The sequence below is a fragment of the Thunnus maccoyii genome, chromosome 5 (genome assembly GCF_910596095.1).
Source record: "Thunnus maccoyii chromosome 5, fThuMac1.1, whole genome shotgun sequence".
Taxonomy (NCBI): domain Eukaryota; kingdom Metazoa; phylum Chordata; class Actinopteri; order Scombriformes; family Scombridae; genus Thunnus; species Thunnus maccoyii.
The window spans coordinates 28,895,490-28,909,398 of record NC_056537.1 but is presented as its reverse complement, the minus strand read 5'-3'; the positions used below and the strand labels follow the sequence as shown (position 1 = coordinate 28,909,398).

Genomic DNA, 13,909 nt, shown 5'->3' with positions numbered 1-13,909 from the left:
CATGCATTTCCTGGGGACTTACCCTAACCTAATCATAACCACTACTTGCCTAACCTTAACCACTGACCCCAAAAGTCTGCGTTTTACCTATTGGCATTAGCCGTCCCCAATCAACTGGTTTTAAGTCTGGTATCTATCTCTGAAAGTGACTTAAGTCACACACACACACACACACACACACACACACACACACACACACACACACACACACACACACACACACACACACACACCCTCTGCATTCCGTTCTACCTGGGCTGCTATTGGTTGAATAGCACGCCCGTCATATTTTTACTGCCTGAACTCGTGTCTGATTGGTCAGAGGGGGACCTACGGTGGTAGCACAAACGCCATTGGCTGAAAAACTAGGTTAGTGGTCCGACAGGCATGACGGTGAAGAGAAACTGGGTCACCGATTGAAAAATCGTTTATGTCACAGTTCTGTGGGTTGCTATTACATATAACCCAGCGGCGTTCAATGGATAGACCGATCTGATTGGACCAGCTGTAAGTATAAAATAATAACAAGCCTACGGGTTTTCGATATGGTGCCTCGGTGACTTTGCGGGGGTTTAATCCATGATGGAAATCGTCGATGTTTTCCCGGCGCTGTGGTCATGTCAGTGTGGGTTTCTACAGCAGGAGGAGGGACGTTAGCTCACTGGCCAAGTCTTGACAGTTAGCGTCCCTCAGCTAGCAGCTGTATGCTAATATTAGTCAACGGGATAAATGCTGTGTTATGGATAAAAGGTGGGGAAACCGCCCACAGCCCGTCGGGTTAGCTTTAACTGTTTGTGTCAGTAATAACCGCGACTCAGAGGAAGCTCGCACGTAGGTAAGTACCGGTGCGCAGGGTTGTTAAATGTTAACGTAAACATGACGAAGTGAACAATGCTAACACGCTAGCTATGTAAACAGGCCTTGGTTGGCATCTGGCACACGGGTTCTTCGACAGCATGCATCCTGCCGCGATAACTTCAAAGACCCCATCCGTATATCTCTTCAAATAATGACACAGTGACGTGTGGTGTGCAGCCCGGACGGAGACCATAGCTGTTTCGAAACAGTAGGGTCATGTTTGGTTATGAAATATCGTGACAGTGTTGGCATTGGCAGTGGAAATGTGGCGACCGCTCGGTTTCTGCAGTCTCCGCAGTGGCTGCCAAAGGATGATCATGATTGTGGGCACTGGGACTTGGTTACATTGTGCGCCAGGAGCAATCAGGTGCTGTTTGGTGTATGATTTGGAGCGGGGGGGGGGATCCCAATCGTTGGGTTCAAGGAACAACGGGACCACGAGGAGCTTTCTTGGCGTCTCCAGTAAGATGAGGAATAGCTGTTTATCACTGTTATTCAATCTTCTGAGTCATACTCACCAGCATGAACCCTGGATGATTGGATTTTTAATGGCATCTTATCCAACGGGGGTTCCTGGTGTGGTGTGCATCTAATTGGAAATCCTTGATGTGATCAATTCTGGCAGTTATTGATTACAGTCTTCACCATGCATTTATTTTCCTGTTGATTTTGGTTGCCATGCACATTGAAATGAATGTTTTTCTAATCTCTGTAGAAATCTTTCTCATTAAGTATGCCTGGAAGAAGTGTTATCAGTGGTTTAAGTATTAACCTTTTCATGACAAGAAAAACATCCATTGTGAACTTCAGACTTGGACCGACAAATGTTGTTATTCTTGTTCACAGACAGGTAGCAACCCGCAGTAGTGCTTATCAGTATGGATTTATTGCCATGAAGGCATTGTGATATCAGCAGGTTGTTGTGATGATTCAGCAGAACTGTAACAATTGTAAGGATTATTTGTTTGGCTTTGGTTAACCACCCTTTAGATCAGACAGATTAGACAACAAACAAGTCATCTCTGTAAGAAAACCAAGTGTCCTTGGAAAAAAAGGTGGAGACGTCAATGAGATGGGGGGAAAGAGAAAAATTAGGTTGACTTATGCCTTAATTCAGTTATTTTTAGCAACCTCTGTATCATGATTTATAATATATACTAATATAATTTTTCACAATAGGGGAACTCAGCGCATGCATTTTTGTCAGGAGCAGTAGGTGGTATTCTTCTCTGCTGTATAAGAGTTCTGGTAACATATGGCTACAATTTGATGTTGTGCTGCCTAGAGTGGGGCTACTGTGGTTATCATTATGTGAAGTAACATAAATATTATCTTTTTCTGCTCCCATAATGGCTGCAATACAGATACGAGATACAATCTTCAGAACCTCTTAGACCTTTTCTTAGTTCAGTGAAAAGAAATCAATGCTTTTACTAAGGCTACTGTAATCTACCTGTTACTACTAATGGCTGTTTCTTACTGTTTTCATATGTCTTGCAATTTTCTAAACACTAACGGTGTTTATTCAGTATGCTTTGTCAGTACTGCTCAGATCAGGGGCTGCTACTAGGGATGCACATGTTCAGATATTCCTTGATTTGCTATCAGTTATGTTAATGATCAATTAATCAGTAAAAGCTAAAAGAAAATACAAAATTCATGTTGAAATATTGAAATAAATGGGGAGTAAATTTCAAGTCACCATTGGTCTTTCCTTCAGAATGATAAAGTTATGATCTTCCTGATGTCAAATCAAGCAAAAAAAAGTGAAAACCCGTGTGGTAGTGTGTTATGGATGAGTCGGACCTTTTAAAAGGGATTCTCTGTAGGTGGTAGACCAGTCTTGTGAGGGACTGCAAGAAAACACAAAAGCAAGGAGCTTCTAGGATGAAGAACTAGAGCCGATAGGTGCTTACTTCAGTTTGGATTAACTCAAATTTCCAACACATCATCAAGGAAAACAACACCTTCTTCAGTGCCATTCCTGGCATATGGAAAAGCACTGACATTGTGCCAGCTTCACAGGCTCTGATCACGGTTGCTATGCACAGTAATCCAAGCTGTAAGGAAATTTTGCAGTTTTGCAAGGGCGGCAAATCATTTTGTGCCCGCTTGTTTTTTTAATATAGTAATTGCTCAAATGTTTAATTGCTGAACTCCTGATAAGCAGTTATCAAATATTCCTAGTTAAAAAAAAGGTTGTCATCAGTTGACTTGGTAATTTATTTTCATTCTTTTTAAAGATAATCAAACTGCTTCACATATAGAGCACTGTTGTGATTTTTGGCCTGTATCCAAAGCTTCATTCAGGAAAGCGGTTTCAAATTGACCTCCAGGAGAGGTGAACAGCATTGTCAGCAATGAATACTCGTAACCGAAGAGCCCTGCCAAGTCAAACAAGTCAGGATATTGGCATTGTGGCTAATTTTATACTTGATCAGAGGCATCTAAAGCTCCCGTTACTGGCCACATGCCTTGTTTTGGCAGATCAAATGCATCCTGAGACCCCATTAACACAGAGATGTGTCACTTGGGGAAAACCATTAGGAGAAACTCTATAATCTATGTACATCCCTAGTGTTCAGGTGGTGGTTTTTTTTCCTTTTCTTGTCGCAGTACACAAGGTAAAAAAAAAAAGTTGAAAATGCAGCAGTGATTTACAGCCGTTTGACTTCTGAGTGATGGTAGTCCTTCCTACAGCTGTTCATGTTGTGCTACCTGCTCTGATGTTTTTTTTCATGGTCAAACTGAACTATAGGATTATCATACACAAGTCTGTTTTTCTAAAATTTTTTATCAGTAATGACTTTGACATGAACAGACCGTGTTTTCCTCGAGGATCACACAGGACTGAAGCAGGCTCGTAATAGCTGCTGGAGTTTGGAGGGAGATGCAGCGGAAACATTGTGAGAGCAGTCTCCCTTCATAACTGGACTAGACCTCTGTGTTTTGGGGAACAGGCTGATCTGGCAACATGTGAGCCGTGTATTAGTTACAGTTCATATCATTTTTTTTTAAACACACTGGAAAACAAATGTGATTTTTAAAAAAGTAGACAATGGACTTGATTATTCCTAAATGTATTTTTTCATGCAGTTCCATATGATGTCTGTTGAAAACCGCAGTGTGTCCTTTAGCAGCAGCTAATGATCGTATTGTTCTGTTTGCATAAAGACAACATGGATATATACACTGTTGGATCTCAGCTATAAAACTCTTTTGCTTTTTGAAATAAATAAAATGTTATCTTCACTTGTCAAGGCCCTACACAGCCATGACACATCCAGACAGCAACAACACCTCCAGCTGTAAATTCTTTAAACGGGATCCTGGTGACCACAAATCCGGTAACAGGTGCAATCATGTTCAACAGGGCAGAGGTCTAATCAGAGAGTTTAAAACACGCGTATGGTACTTAAAGTTACTTAGTCATCTTTGACTCATCCTGACTGTATTTTCACCCTGTTGCCCTGTGATTCCCAACCCTGCATACAAGAGCTGCCGTTTCATTACACATTTAAAATGGATTTTACAATTACCTTGTTATAAGGAACATTGTTGGAGAATTTACTTACACTGTAAGTGTGGAGCAAATGGATTAGGCATCAGCTGATATGAACTGTGAATGGCTGTTGTTGTAACGTAAATATGTGTAATTGTGGTTCCTTATCTTTTTCTTGCCTTCTAAAGTAATCTTGTATCAGCTGTTTTCAGAGTTAATCTCAGTGTTTGTTCACATTCTTGGCACTGAAATGTATACTGCTTGATCAAGTCACAGGTGGACGGCTCTAAACAGGTGTGAATGTGGCAGGTGCTCCGGGTCATGTGACAATGTATCACAGATTGTACTAAAGGAGAGCCTCATTAATTTCATAGTAGGACCGGGTTATGTACTGAAATATTTTTGGCACACTGTAAGTAGAGTTATAACGTGCACAAAAAGGTTATTGTAAGTCAAAAAGTAACATACATGATAGATTTACGTTACTGTCTTGACTCCAGGTGGCTCACTAAAGAATGTGCACACTCTTTTTTTTGTGTGTTTGTTCATGAGATAGTTGCTAGAAATAAAGTAACGGAGTCTGCAGAACAGTGTGTGGATTTTGCTTTTTTTAGCCTGTCTCTAGCTGCTGGGGAGCTAACGCTAGCTAGCCAGCTGTCTGCAGGTATTAGGATTGTTTCCTGTCAGTGTTTTATAGAGGGCACCCAAGTGCCACTTTAGCTTTGACAACCTGACAAATGCAAGTCTAGTTGTTTGGTACTGGGCAGGTCATGTACAGTGGGTTCATCAGAACATTTTTATTAAAAACAGCTGCCTCCTGCCGCTGGAAACCAGGGTGATCAGAGCGCTGAGACTGAATCTAACTGACTAATTTAAGGTTGTAAAACCAAAACAATCAATTGTAAGATACTAAAATACTCTGCAGAGCTGAGGGGAACTGCAGACTCATGTGATAGTATAGTTTTCTGTGGGTTTATCACTATGAGCAACAGCTTTCACATTGCAGTTATTATTAAAGCAGCTGCAACGCGGCTGAGCCTGACAAAGGCCACTCAGCAAAACGTGAGCAAAAATTGCATCAGACCAACACCATATAGTGAGTTGAGGAATCATTTTTGTAGTTTGTATGTTTGAGTCATTTTAAGACATTTGAAAATAAACGTTGTTCAAACAGCAAAGTACATAGAGGCTGGTGTAATACAAAAACTTCATTATTTTGTACTCATCACGCACTTGTGGCTTTCAGTAGCTGCTGCTTCAATATTAAAGTCACACCACACCAGCAGTTTTGGCAACCTTCAGGAAAGTTTCAGCTTTAGTGAATCATCTGAATAAAAAACTTGGCAGCTATTGTAAGCAAGGAAGTTATACAGGGTCAAACTAGCATGACTAAATTTGTGGACTCACTACCAAATTTGGTTAATGACTCTGCTGCACAGCCTTCTAAACTCTCTTTGCAGCCAAATTGAATTAATTTCCAATGTATCCATTAATAATTATACAGCAGTGATGTTTTCATGGTCTGGGGTCATATCTTTGTCTGATGAAGTGGGTTGTGTTTGATGAAATAACCATTTTCAGAGATGCTACATTGAAAATGTTTTCTCACCACTACTTGTGGCTATGTTTTGTTATTATTTCTGCCAAAGTAAAAATTAAGTAACCCCTAACTAATTACAAATGCATCTCCCTTGTTCACAAAATGTTAGAATAGTAACACTAAGAGCCTCGGTATCAACAAAACTCCTAACAATTTACATCCTTAGGGTCGAACAGTTTGCGATTTGGGAGATTGGACGGCTGACTTGATGCCAGGATGTTTCCGTGGTTTATGAACAGGCTTGCTGGCTGCTTTCTGACGGTCTGAGTGGGTGTAGAGTGTAGAACAAGGAAATTAAGCTGAATGGCTTGCTGACTCACTGACGAAGAACAAGTAGGTGGTGGATGGAAATTGAGGCTGGCTGGTTTGAGACCATAGAGACTGACTGACCCAGTTTCCACTCCAGCACCAGTTCCTTTCAGTGTTCAATCATGACATAGTGGTTTTCCCCTTCTAGCCCAGAGCTTTGTCCCAGTAAAAGAGCTCACCGAGCCTCTCCTGACCCAGTACTCTGCTGCCTGCTACTTCAACAGTGCTTCTTGAGCTTTTTTTTTTTTCCACTGCAGATTAAAAATGTAGGTGGCTCAAAGTATCTTTTTCTGATCTCTTACAGGAATCAGTCACGGTGTCAGATTGACTTTTATTGTCTCATCATTTTCTTACTAAAGGTTGTCCAAGCCCACATTATTGAGAATGTGAGATTGTCTGCTTGTGCGTTCAAGTGATTTTTGATAAGGTAGCTTCTCGTTTGTCAAACTAGACATCTGATGCATGTACCCCATAACAATGGCTGAACATTATATTAGGGATGTAACGGTACACAAAATTCACAGTTTGGTAATATGCAACAATGGCTCACTGGTCAAAACTATTACTGAAACAGTTTTGCTGCAGTGGAAAAGGAAAACAACCTTAATGGATACCTGCTGACAGCTGTTTAATCCTGATTTATTGTCTGTATATAAAGTAGTTGAAACTAGCTCCATGTCCAGCAGCTACAACAGTAACATGCTGTTTACACACTGATGCTTCAGTATTAATCATCTAATGATGTCATATATAATAATATATCAGTCAGAGGGACCGAACCACTACTTTTACTGCAATACTTTAACTACATTTTTCTCTCTCAGAACTGGTTCACGTGCTGTCTGACCACATCAGAAATGTTTTAATCCTTGTTTTGAACGGCTTCACTCAAAGCCGACCGTCACAGAGAGAGAAGGGGTGACGGGGTGACGTGGTATCGTTTCACTATGGAGATAACAGAACATTTTAATAATAGTGTTGCACTAGGTCAATGTTATGGGTCTCTTGTTTGTCATTCTGAAGGCAGCAACACTACAGGGTAACCAGGGTAACCAGGCTACCTTGGCTAAGCCTGTTAGCATCCATGAGAGCAGGTTTTTTTCCAGCCTTTCTAAAACCAAAAATGCAAGAGCTAAAGTGTAAGGAACAGATTAAACAGGGTGCTCTCTGCTCTAATGTAAGATGCAATTGTTAGCGTGTCTGGCAAACTAGCTCTCTATCTGCAGTGGTAACAGTGGCTCTGTTACGGTGGTAACAGAGCGTTACTTGCAAAGTCAAGGAGCATATTTAGCTAACTACACTCAATTGTGGGGATACAGCAGAGTTGGAAATTAACCTTTTTGTCCTCCTGCTACTGTGGCTGGTAGATTCCAAAATCTACCAATCACTCAATTTTTTTACCAGCCACTTTTTCTTGTCACCGGCAGTTTGTAACTGCATGTGAAAAATAATAAAACAAGATCTACAATATTCAAGCAATAGGATATTTTATTTCATACTATTTTATTTCATTCTCTCTCATACCCACATAAATAACACACACACACACACACCACTAAACTGATGAACTGAGGGGAGTTACATTTAATGAGTTAGGCAGATTAAAACAAAAAACAAAAACATTCCTACCCCCATCCTCATCCCCAGTCTCAGATTAATGTCATTCCCGCTCGGCAGAATCAGATTATGAAGTTTCAGTTGCGCGTTCCTGAGCATTCCTCTTCCCCTCCATAAATTCTGGCCTTCTAGGCCGGATGCCAGCCTGATGCCAGAGCTGGACGGTAGGGATGTGGTGAATATCCTCTATGGAGGGAATGGAAAACTGGATGGTCAGCAGGTCACACAGGCTTCTTGATGTAAGATAGGACCTCTAGTCACTCTTCACTAACCTCATTTGATTGAAGCTTCTTAGTCTGTTGTAGAGGCTGGTAGGGTGAGAATGAGGTCAACCAGGCTGAGGATATCAGGGACCTGGGGTCTCAAAAACCTGTTGATATCCAGCCAGGTCTTCGTGTGGAGACTCTTTCCCTTCTCGTACAATCTGGTCTTGAGGATGGTCCACTGGTCTGCGATGAGTTAAGTAGAGACCCCTGAGGATGCCAGGACGCTCTGGAAGTGTCTGGTTCATTCCTCCACTTCCAATTCACCAATTCTGTGCTCATGTCAGTGAATCGACTTTGCAGACTCTGGCAGAGTTGGTCAAGCAGCTTGAACTTGGCAATTCATAACACGGTTCAGGATGTTCTCGTACTGGTCCATACAGGCTTTCAGCTTGGGGCCAGTTCTGTGGTACATTAGTAAGTTTATTCAAGATGTTCAGCTAAGCAACCATTCACAACTTGTCAGTTCTCACTCACCTGGTTTTGTATTTTGTGAGCACTGTCTGGCTGGCTCTCAGGTGGATATGTACTTAAGTCACTATGACAGATTAGGTTTGAAGAGTCTTAGAGGCTGCTGAGGTGGGTCAGGCAGTCATGCATGAAGTTGCAGAACATGAAAACTGCTGGATGGTGCCAGGTTTGGAAGTAGTGGTGTGCTTTGTCCTCTGCACTGGATGCATCCCTTCAGCACTCATCTGGTGACTGAATCTTTATACAAAATCAGTCAAACAAGAAAATTGTTTAGGTCAATGGCCACTTTGAAAAATAAGTTAGTTCAATTCATTATATTACACTGTAAATAATTCATTACAGTCAACTGACTTAACCTTTTAATATTCAATCAATTAATTAGCCTACTGTTCTAGGTGCTGGGTAAGTCCCTGGTAGCCTCTCAGAAAATGATCAATGTCCCTGAGGTGAGAAACCCAGCTGGTGCCTCCAGCCCTAGTTGGTACAAGGGGCTTCTGCTCCATCATCTTGAAGCTGTACTTGAGGTTTGCCCCATTGTGAGCGCTTTTACAATAGAATGTATGCAGCCCCGACAGCATATCTTCAAGCTGTTTTACCATAGAGCACCTCTTGATGGCATCCTTGAAAGCTAGTTCCAGACGTTGGGCCATACAGTGAACGCCAAGGACATGCATGTTACTTCCTTTCAGCCTGCTCACTACACCTTTACATGCCCCTGTCATCACCGCAGCACCATCGGTCACATATGCCACCGACTTGGCCTGCCACTCCTCTTCTTAGCAGACCTCCCTCATCATGTTATATGATGGCTCAGTGATTAGCACTGTTGCCTCACAGTAAGAAGGTCCTGGGTTGGAACCACAGCTGTCCCAGGTCCTTTCTGGACTCTCTAGACTAAAAGAGTGACAACTTACTTGCTTTGCCATTCGTAATCTTGAAATGACCTGCCTTTTTTCGCAATTGCATTGGCATTCCTAAACTATATGCTCATTTTCTCCAACTAGGCCGTCTTCAGGATGGTTAGTGCCTTCATGGCAGCCGCATTACCCAGGACTGATTTTCCCTGTACTGTCTGGATGTGGCATTTGGACAATTTGTGGTCTATTATGGCTTTCAATTTTAGGTTTTTAGTCTGAGTAATGAAAACTATTAGTTCTCTTATTGGCATCTAATTGGCAAGCGTGTTGACGATATACCAAACATAACATTGTCTGGCTTGTCTCCTCATAAACTAACCAATCACAGGACTCTCCATTGTTGGTTTTTCTCCACTTCTCATTAATAAAACATTTTATGACCTTCACCTCTTTGGCCTGCAGTTAAACAATTAATTTGCCATTTTACAGGCACAACAGTAGCGACGGAACAGGCTACGTAAGCATGTGTTGAAGGATGTGTTTTTGTAATTACTCTCTCTGCCTGAAGGGGGAGACAAAAGTTATCCAATCCAATTATCCAATTAGCCCAGATTCTGTTATGACATTTTTCAGGTCAGCAATAATGAACACAAGGAGTTCTCTTGTTTGTTTTAAAGTGTGTTCCATATTTTGCTTTTAATCAAGTTTTCTAATCTGTACATGTGTGGGTTTGTTTATGTTTTCTGATCTACTTTATTGTGTTTTATAATTTCAGATTTTTGAAAGATAAGATTTTGCACCTGACTGACAGTCTGCACCAGTTTCCTAAGGATCAGACCACACCAGGGCAGACTGACCACATCAAACCGGATGAAACTAGGTCAGGCTGAATCAAACCAAAGTCAGACCAAATCAGAACGACGGAGCAGACCAGACTGATCCAGACGATACCAGGCCCGTCCAGGAGGCCTGTTCCAGTTTCCTATCCAGGTAACTGAAGCAGCTCTGTTCTGTGCAAGCTGTTCCCACTCATATTTCAGAGAGCTACATTTGAACCGAGGAAGGCTGCCCACTGATCTTATGCATCAGTGTGACTCATGTGAGATCTGCCAGAGAGTACAGAAAAATGTAGAGACTTACTTTTCTGGCACACACCCGTTCTGCCTCGCCTACTCCTACTTTAGTGAGTAAGAGTGACATATAATGAGAGCAAGCCTTCACTGAAAACACTAGAATTGGGCAATGTTGTCCATAGTCAGATCATCCTGTCGTCACCCTGTGAGATAGCTGATGCAGCAGCCATTTATCTGTTTAGGAGCGACTGAGACCACCACAAAATGAGAGCAGCTGGTCCACCTTAAAGGTCAGTTAAAGTTCAGTCCACCTTAAGTGATCTCCACATCTGACGGAACTTTGAAATAATCAAAACTTTAATATGGCTTTATGAATGTAATACAGTTAAAGTTATGTGAATAAACATTTACAGAAGAGTGTGAATATTTTATTTAATAGCTGTTTCTCCTCTATTCAAGCAAGTCTGCTTGGAGCAACAATATCACATTATATTGCATCATGCTCCATTTAACATTATTATTTTATCTCTATATCACGATCCAAATCATAGCCGTAACATTAAATAACCTTATGGAGCGCAGGCAGGCTTATGGAGAACAGAGATTTGGGTCAGATCCATTCAGAAGTTAAGCTTTTAAACTTTTTTTTTTTAACTTTTAAAATCTTTTGCATATTCATAGATTCAGGATATTTCATTGAGGTAGAAGGGGTAATTTTTAGAATTTCTAACAAAGTAATTGAAATTTCTTATGAAAAAAAAAACTATTGGACACAAATTATTATTCAAAGCAGAATGTTTTTATGTTTAAAATACAGTTTCATGTTGTTTTCATGTCATTCAGTGAGTGGTGGACGAAGCATTCAGATTCCCAACTCACATAAAAGTAACTAATACGATGTAAAAATAATATATGACTACAAGTAAAAGTCATATTATTTTTTACGCTGCTCTTTTGTCCACCTCAGGCTGCTATTGCTGAATATTCAGTGTGAGCATTTCTCTGCATATGCGACTATAAAAAACCAATTTGGGTGCACTGGTGTAAGAGACTGAGTTCTAAACCGTAGGATTGGAAAACTACACACCTCTCTTGTTCTTATTGGCAAAGATCAGCACACAAAAAATCCATTAACTTATTTTTAGCAAGTGCTGACCGTCATTTTCACCAGTTAAAAGAACAAACATTGCCGACATGAGGTCATATCAGCCGTCTCTAATGTTTATGTCGTGAGTAATTTGATGACGGGCCAAAATTAAACTTGGCTGCCGTTGGGTAAAAGTGCTCTCTGCAAGCTTGTGTGTGTATCCAGCCAAAGATCATTTGTGAGAAAAAGACTTTAACACTACTGTGCAATCACAAGTGTTTTTGTTGTTCTGACAAATCCAACAGAGTGATAAATTCTCTCTGTAGCTGGTTTCAGGAGTTTCAGTCTCCCAGCAAAACTTTAAAACATATCAATAATTTAAGCTCATTGACTTAAAAGTTTTAAACAAATCATCAGTATTTGGATCAAGTAGTTTGTGAAAAATAAGATGTGTCAGCAGGTCACCCTGTAATTTCTTTGTGTCAGATACATATTTAATCAACATTGCATATCTTCTGCTGCTATGTCTCTTTATTTTAATATGTATGCTGAACATCTTCTGCAAAAAAAAAAAAAAGTTATCCCAGAATGAATCAAGTTCTAACGTATCTCATTTTCAGTTTGTAGCTCGAGTGTGCACTGGGCAGCTGTGTCATGTACATGTAGGTAAATACAAGTATCAGATTAGACTGTATTGGCAAATACAAAATAATAAAGGATGTTGATTGGGATGTCCTTGGACTGAATTTGATCAATTACTAAATTGTCTTAAGTAAATAAAAATCAAACAAACAATTAAACTATGTAGATAAGTCTTTTTTAAGTAAGTTCACTGCCTCTTGAGTGGTTGTCAGTATCACTCAAAGTGCTTACACTACATAAAACTTGAATTTAGTAATTGGAGCACACATGACACATCGCTACCACTTAGACTCATGTCGTTCATGTAACTGATATGGTATGACCTATTTCTGCTTGGGGAAGTAATAACTGACACACTGTATTTCTACACATACATCGCACTGAGACAATAGTCACTTCCTGTTCATTCTGCCTCCGCATTTGACCTAGATGACATGATGTTTTCCGCATGTGTCCAGGCAACTGTAACTGTTTTTTTTGTTTTGTTTGTTTGGTTGGTTTTTTTTTTTTTGTTTTGTTTTTTTGCACAGTTTAAATAACTCCGCTCCTGCTGGTTCTTGTTGCTAATGGGATGGTTTTTTTTTTGTGTGTTCTCAGTTGAGGGCTCCAGAGTGGATGGAAGGAGATGATTTTAATACAGAGGCTGTGATGAACATCTGTGGTGAGTGTGACTTCACAATAATCCTACTTTAAACTGCTATCCTCCTATAAACCGAGACACTCCCTGTCACAATGACAAATATTTTTGACCCATCCCAAGGAATATCCATTATCTTTTATTTCCTTCTGTCCATGTGTCTGCTCCCTCAATGATTTGTGAAATGGAAATGTTGAGTTTTGGAATGTTTTTTTTTTTTTTTTTTTTTAATCTTTGTCCCCAGAAATTGTTGTGTGCTTAGTCGTCCCCACTGAAACTCGCCAAACTGCTGATGTTTCAAAGACCGCTTTTGACCTTTTAACCATTATCGGTATTTCTTGTTACCGATTAATGCAGTCAATAAAGATAATAAAGATGCACATAGGGTCATTAGTTGGTAGTTTATTTACATATTTGAACACACACTATTACAGTCAACAACCCCTTGCTGTTCTATGTTATTTACATTTTATCTGTTGAAGTAATACTGTGTTTATGAGTGGTTTTTACTGTACTGAGCATGCATAATCTCAGGTTTTGTGGCCATGGATTTCCACTCTAAATGCCTTTACCTTCCCACAGTAAGAATGCAATTGTCAGTCATCACAATACCTGTACAGCCTCTTACCAACTCCATTCAGAAAAGGTACTGTTGAAGAGCTGGGCTGAATGACAGATCTGGTTTCTCTCCAGATGACCTGATGGCAGACCAAAGGATGGACATCTCGTCTACAATGACTGACTTCATGTCCCCCGGCTCCACTGACCTCATCTCAAGCTCCATCAGCACGCCTGGCATGGACTACACCCGCAAGAGGAAGGGCAGCACCACCGACTACCAGTAAGGACACCAGGAAGGATAGGGAGAAGGGGAGATTGAAGAAAGACAAAGAAATAAGAAAGAAAAAGTGATACAAAGGCAAAAAAAAGTGGCACAAAAGAAAGAAAATGGCACGGTGGAGAGACAGAAAGGGGGGGGGAAGTAGGGGCACT

At 40.6% G+C, this 13,909-nt stretch overlaps 1 protein-coding gene across 1 annotated transcript in view; it reads left to right on the top strand.

Moving 5' to 3' along the window:
* The first annotated feature begins 245 nt into the window (after positions 1–245).
* LOC121897921 (aryl hydrocarbon receptor nuclear translocator-like protein 1) overlaps positions 246–13,909 on the top strand; it is a 34,875-nt gene continuing 21,211 nt past the window's right edge. The window contains exons 1-4 of the mRNA XM_042412721.1: positions 246–507; positions 10,253–10,467; positions 12,877–12,940; positions 13,610–13,757. Of these exons, the coding sequence (XP_042268655.1) occupies positions 12,895–12,940; positions 13,610–13,757 (194 nt within the window). The 5' untranslated portion in view covers positions 246–507; positions 10,253–10,467; positions 12,877–12,894. The remainder of the gene's footprint in view (positions 508–10,252; positions 10,468–12,876; positions 12,941–13,609; positions 13,758–13,909) is intronic.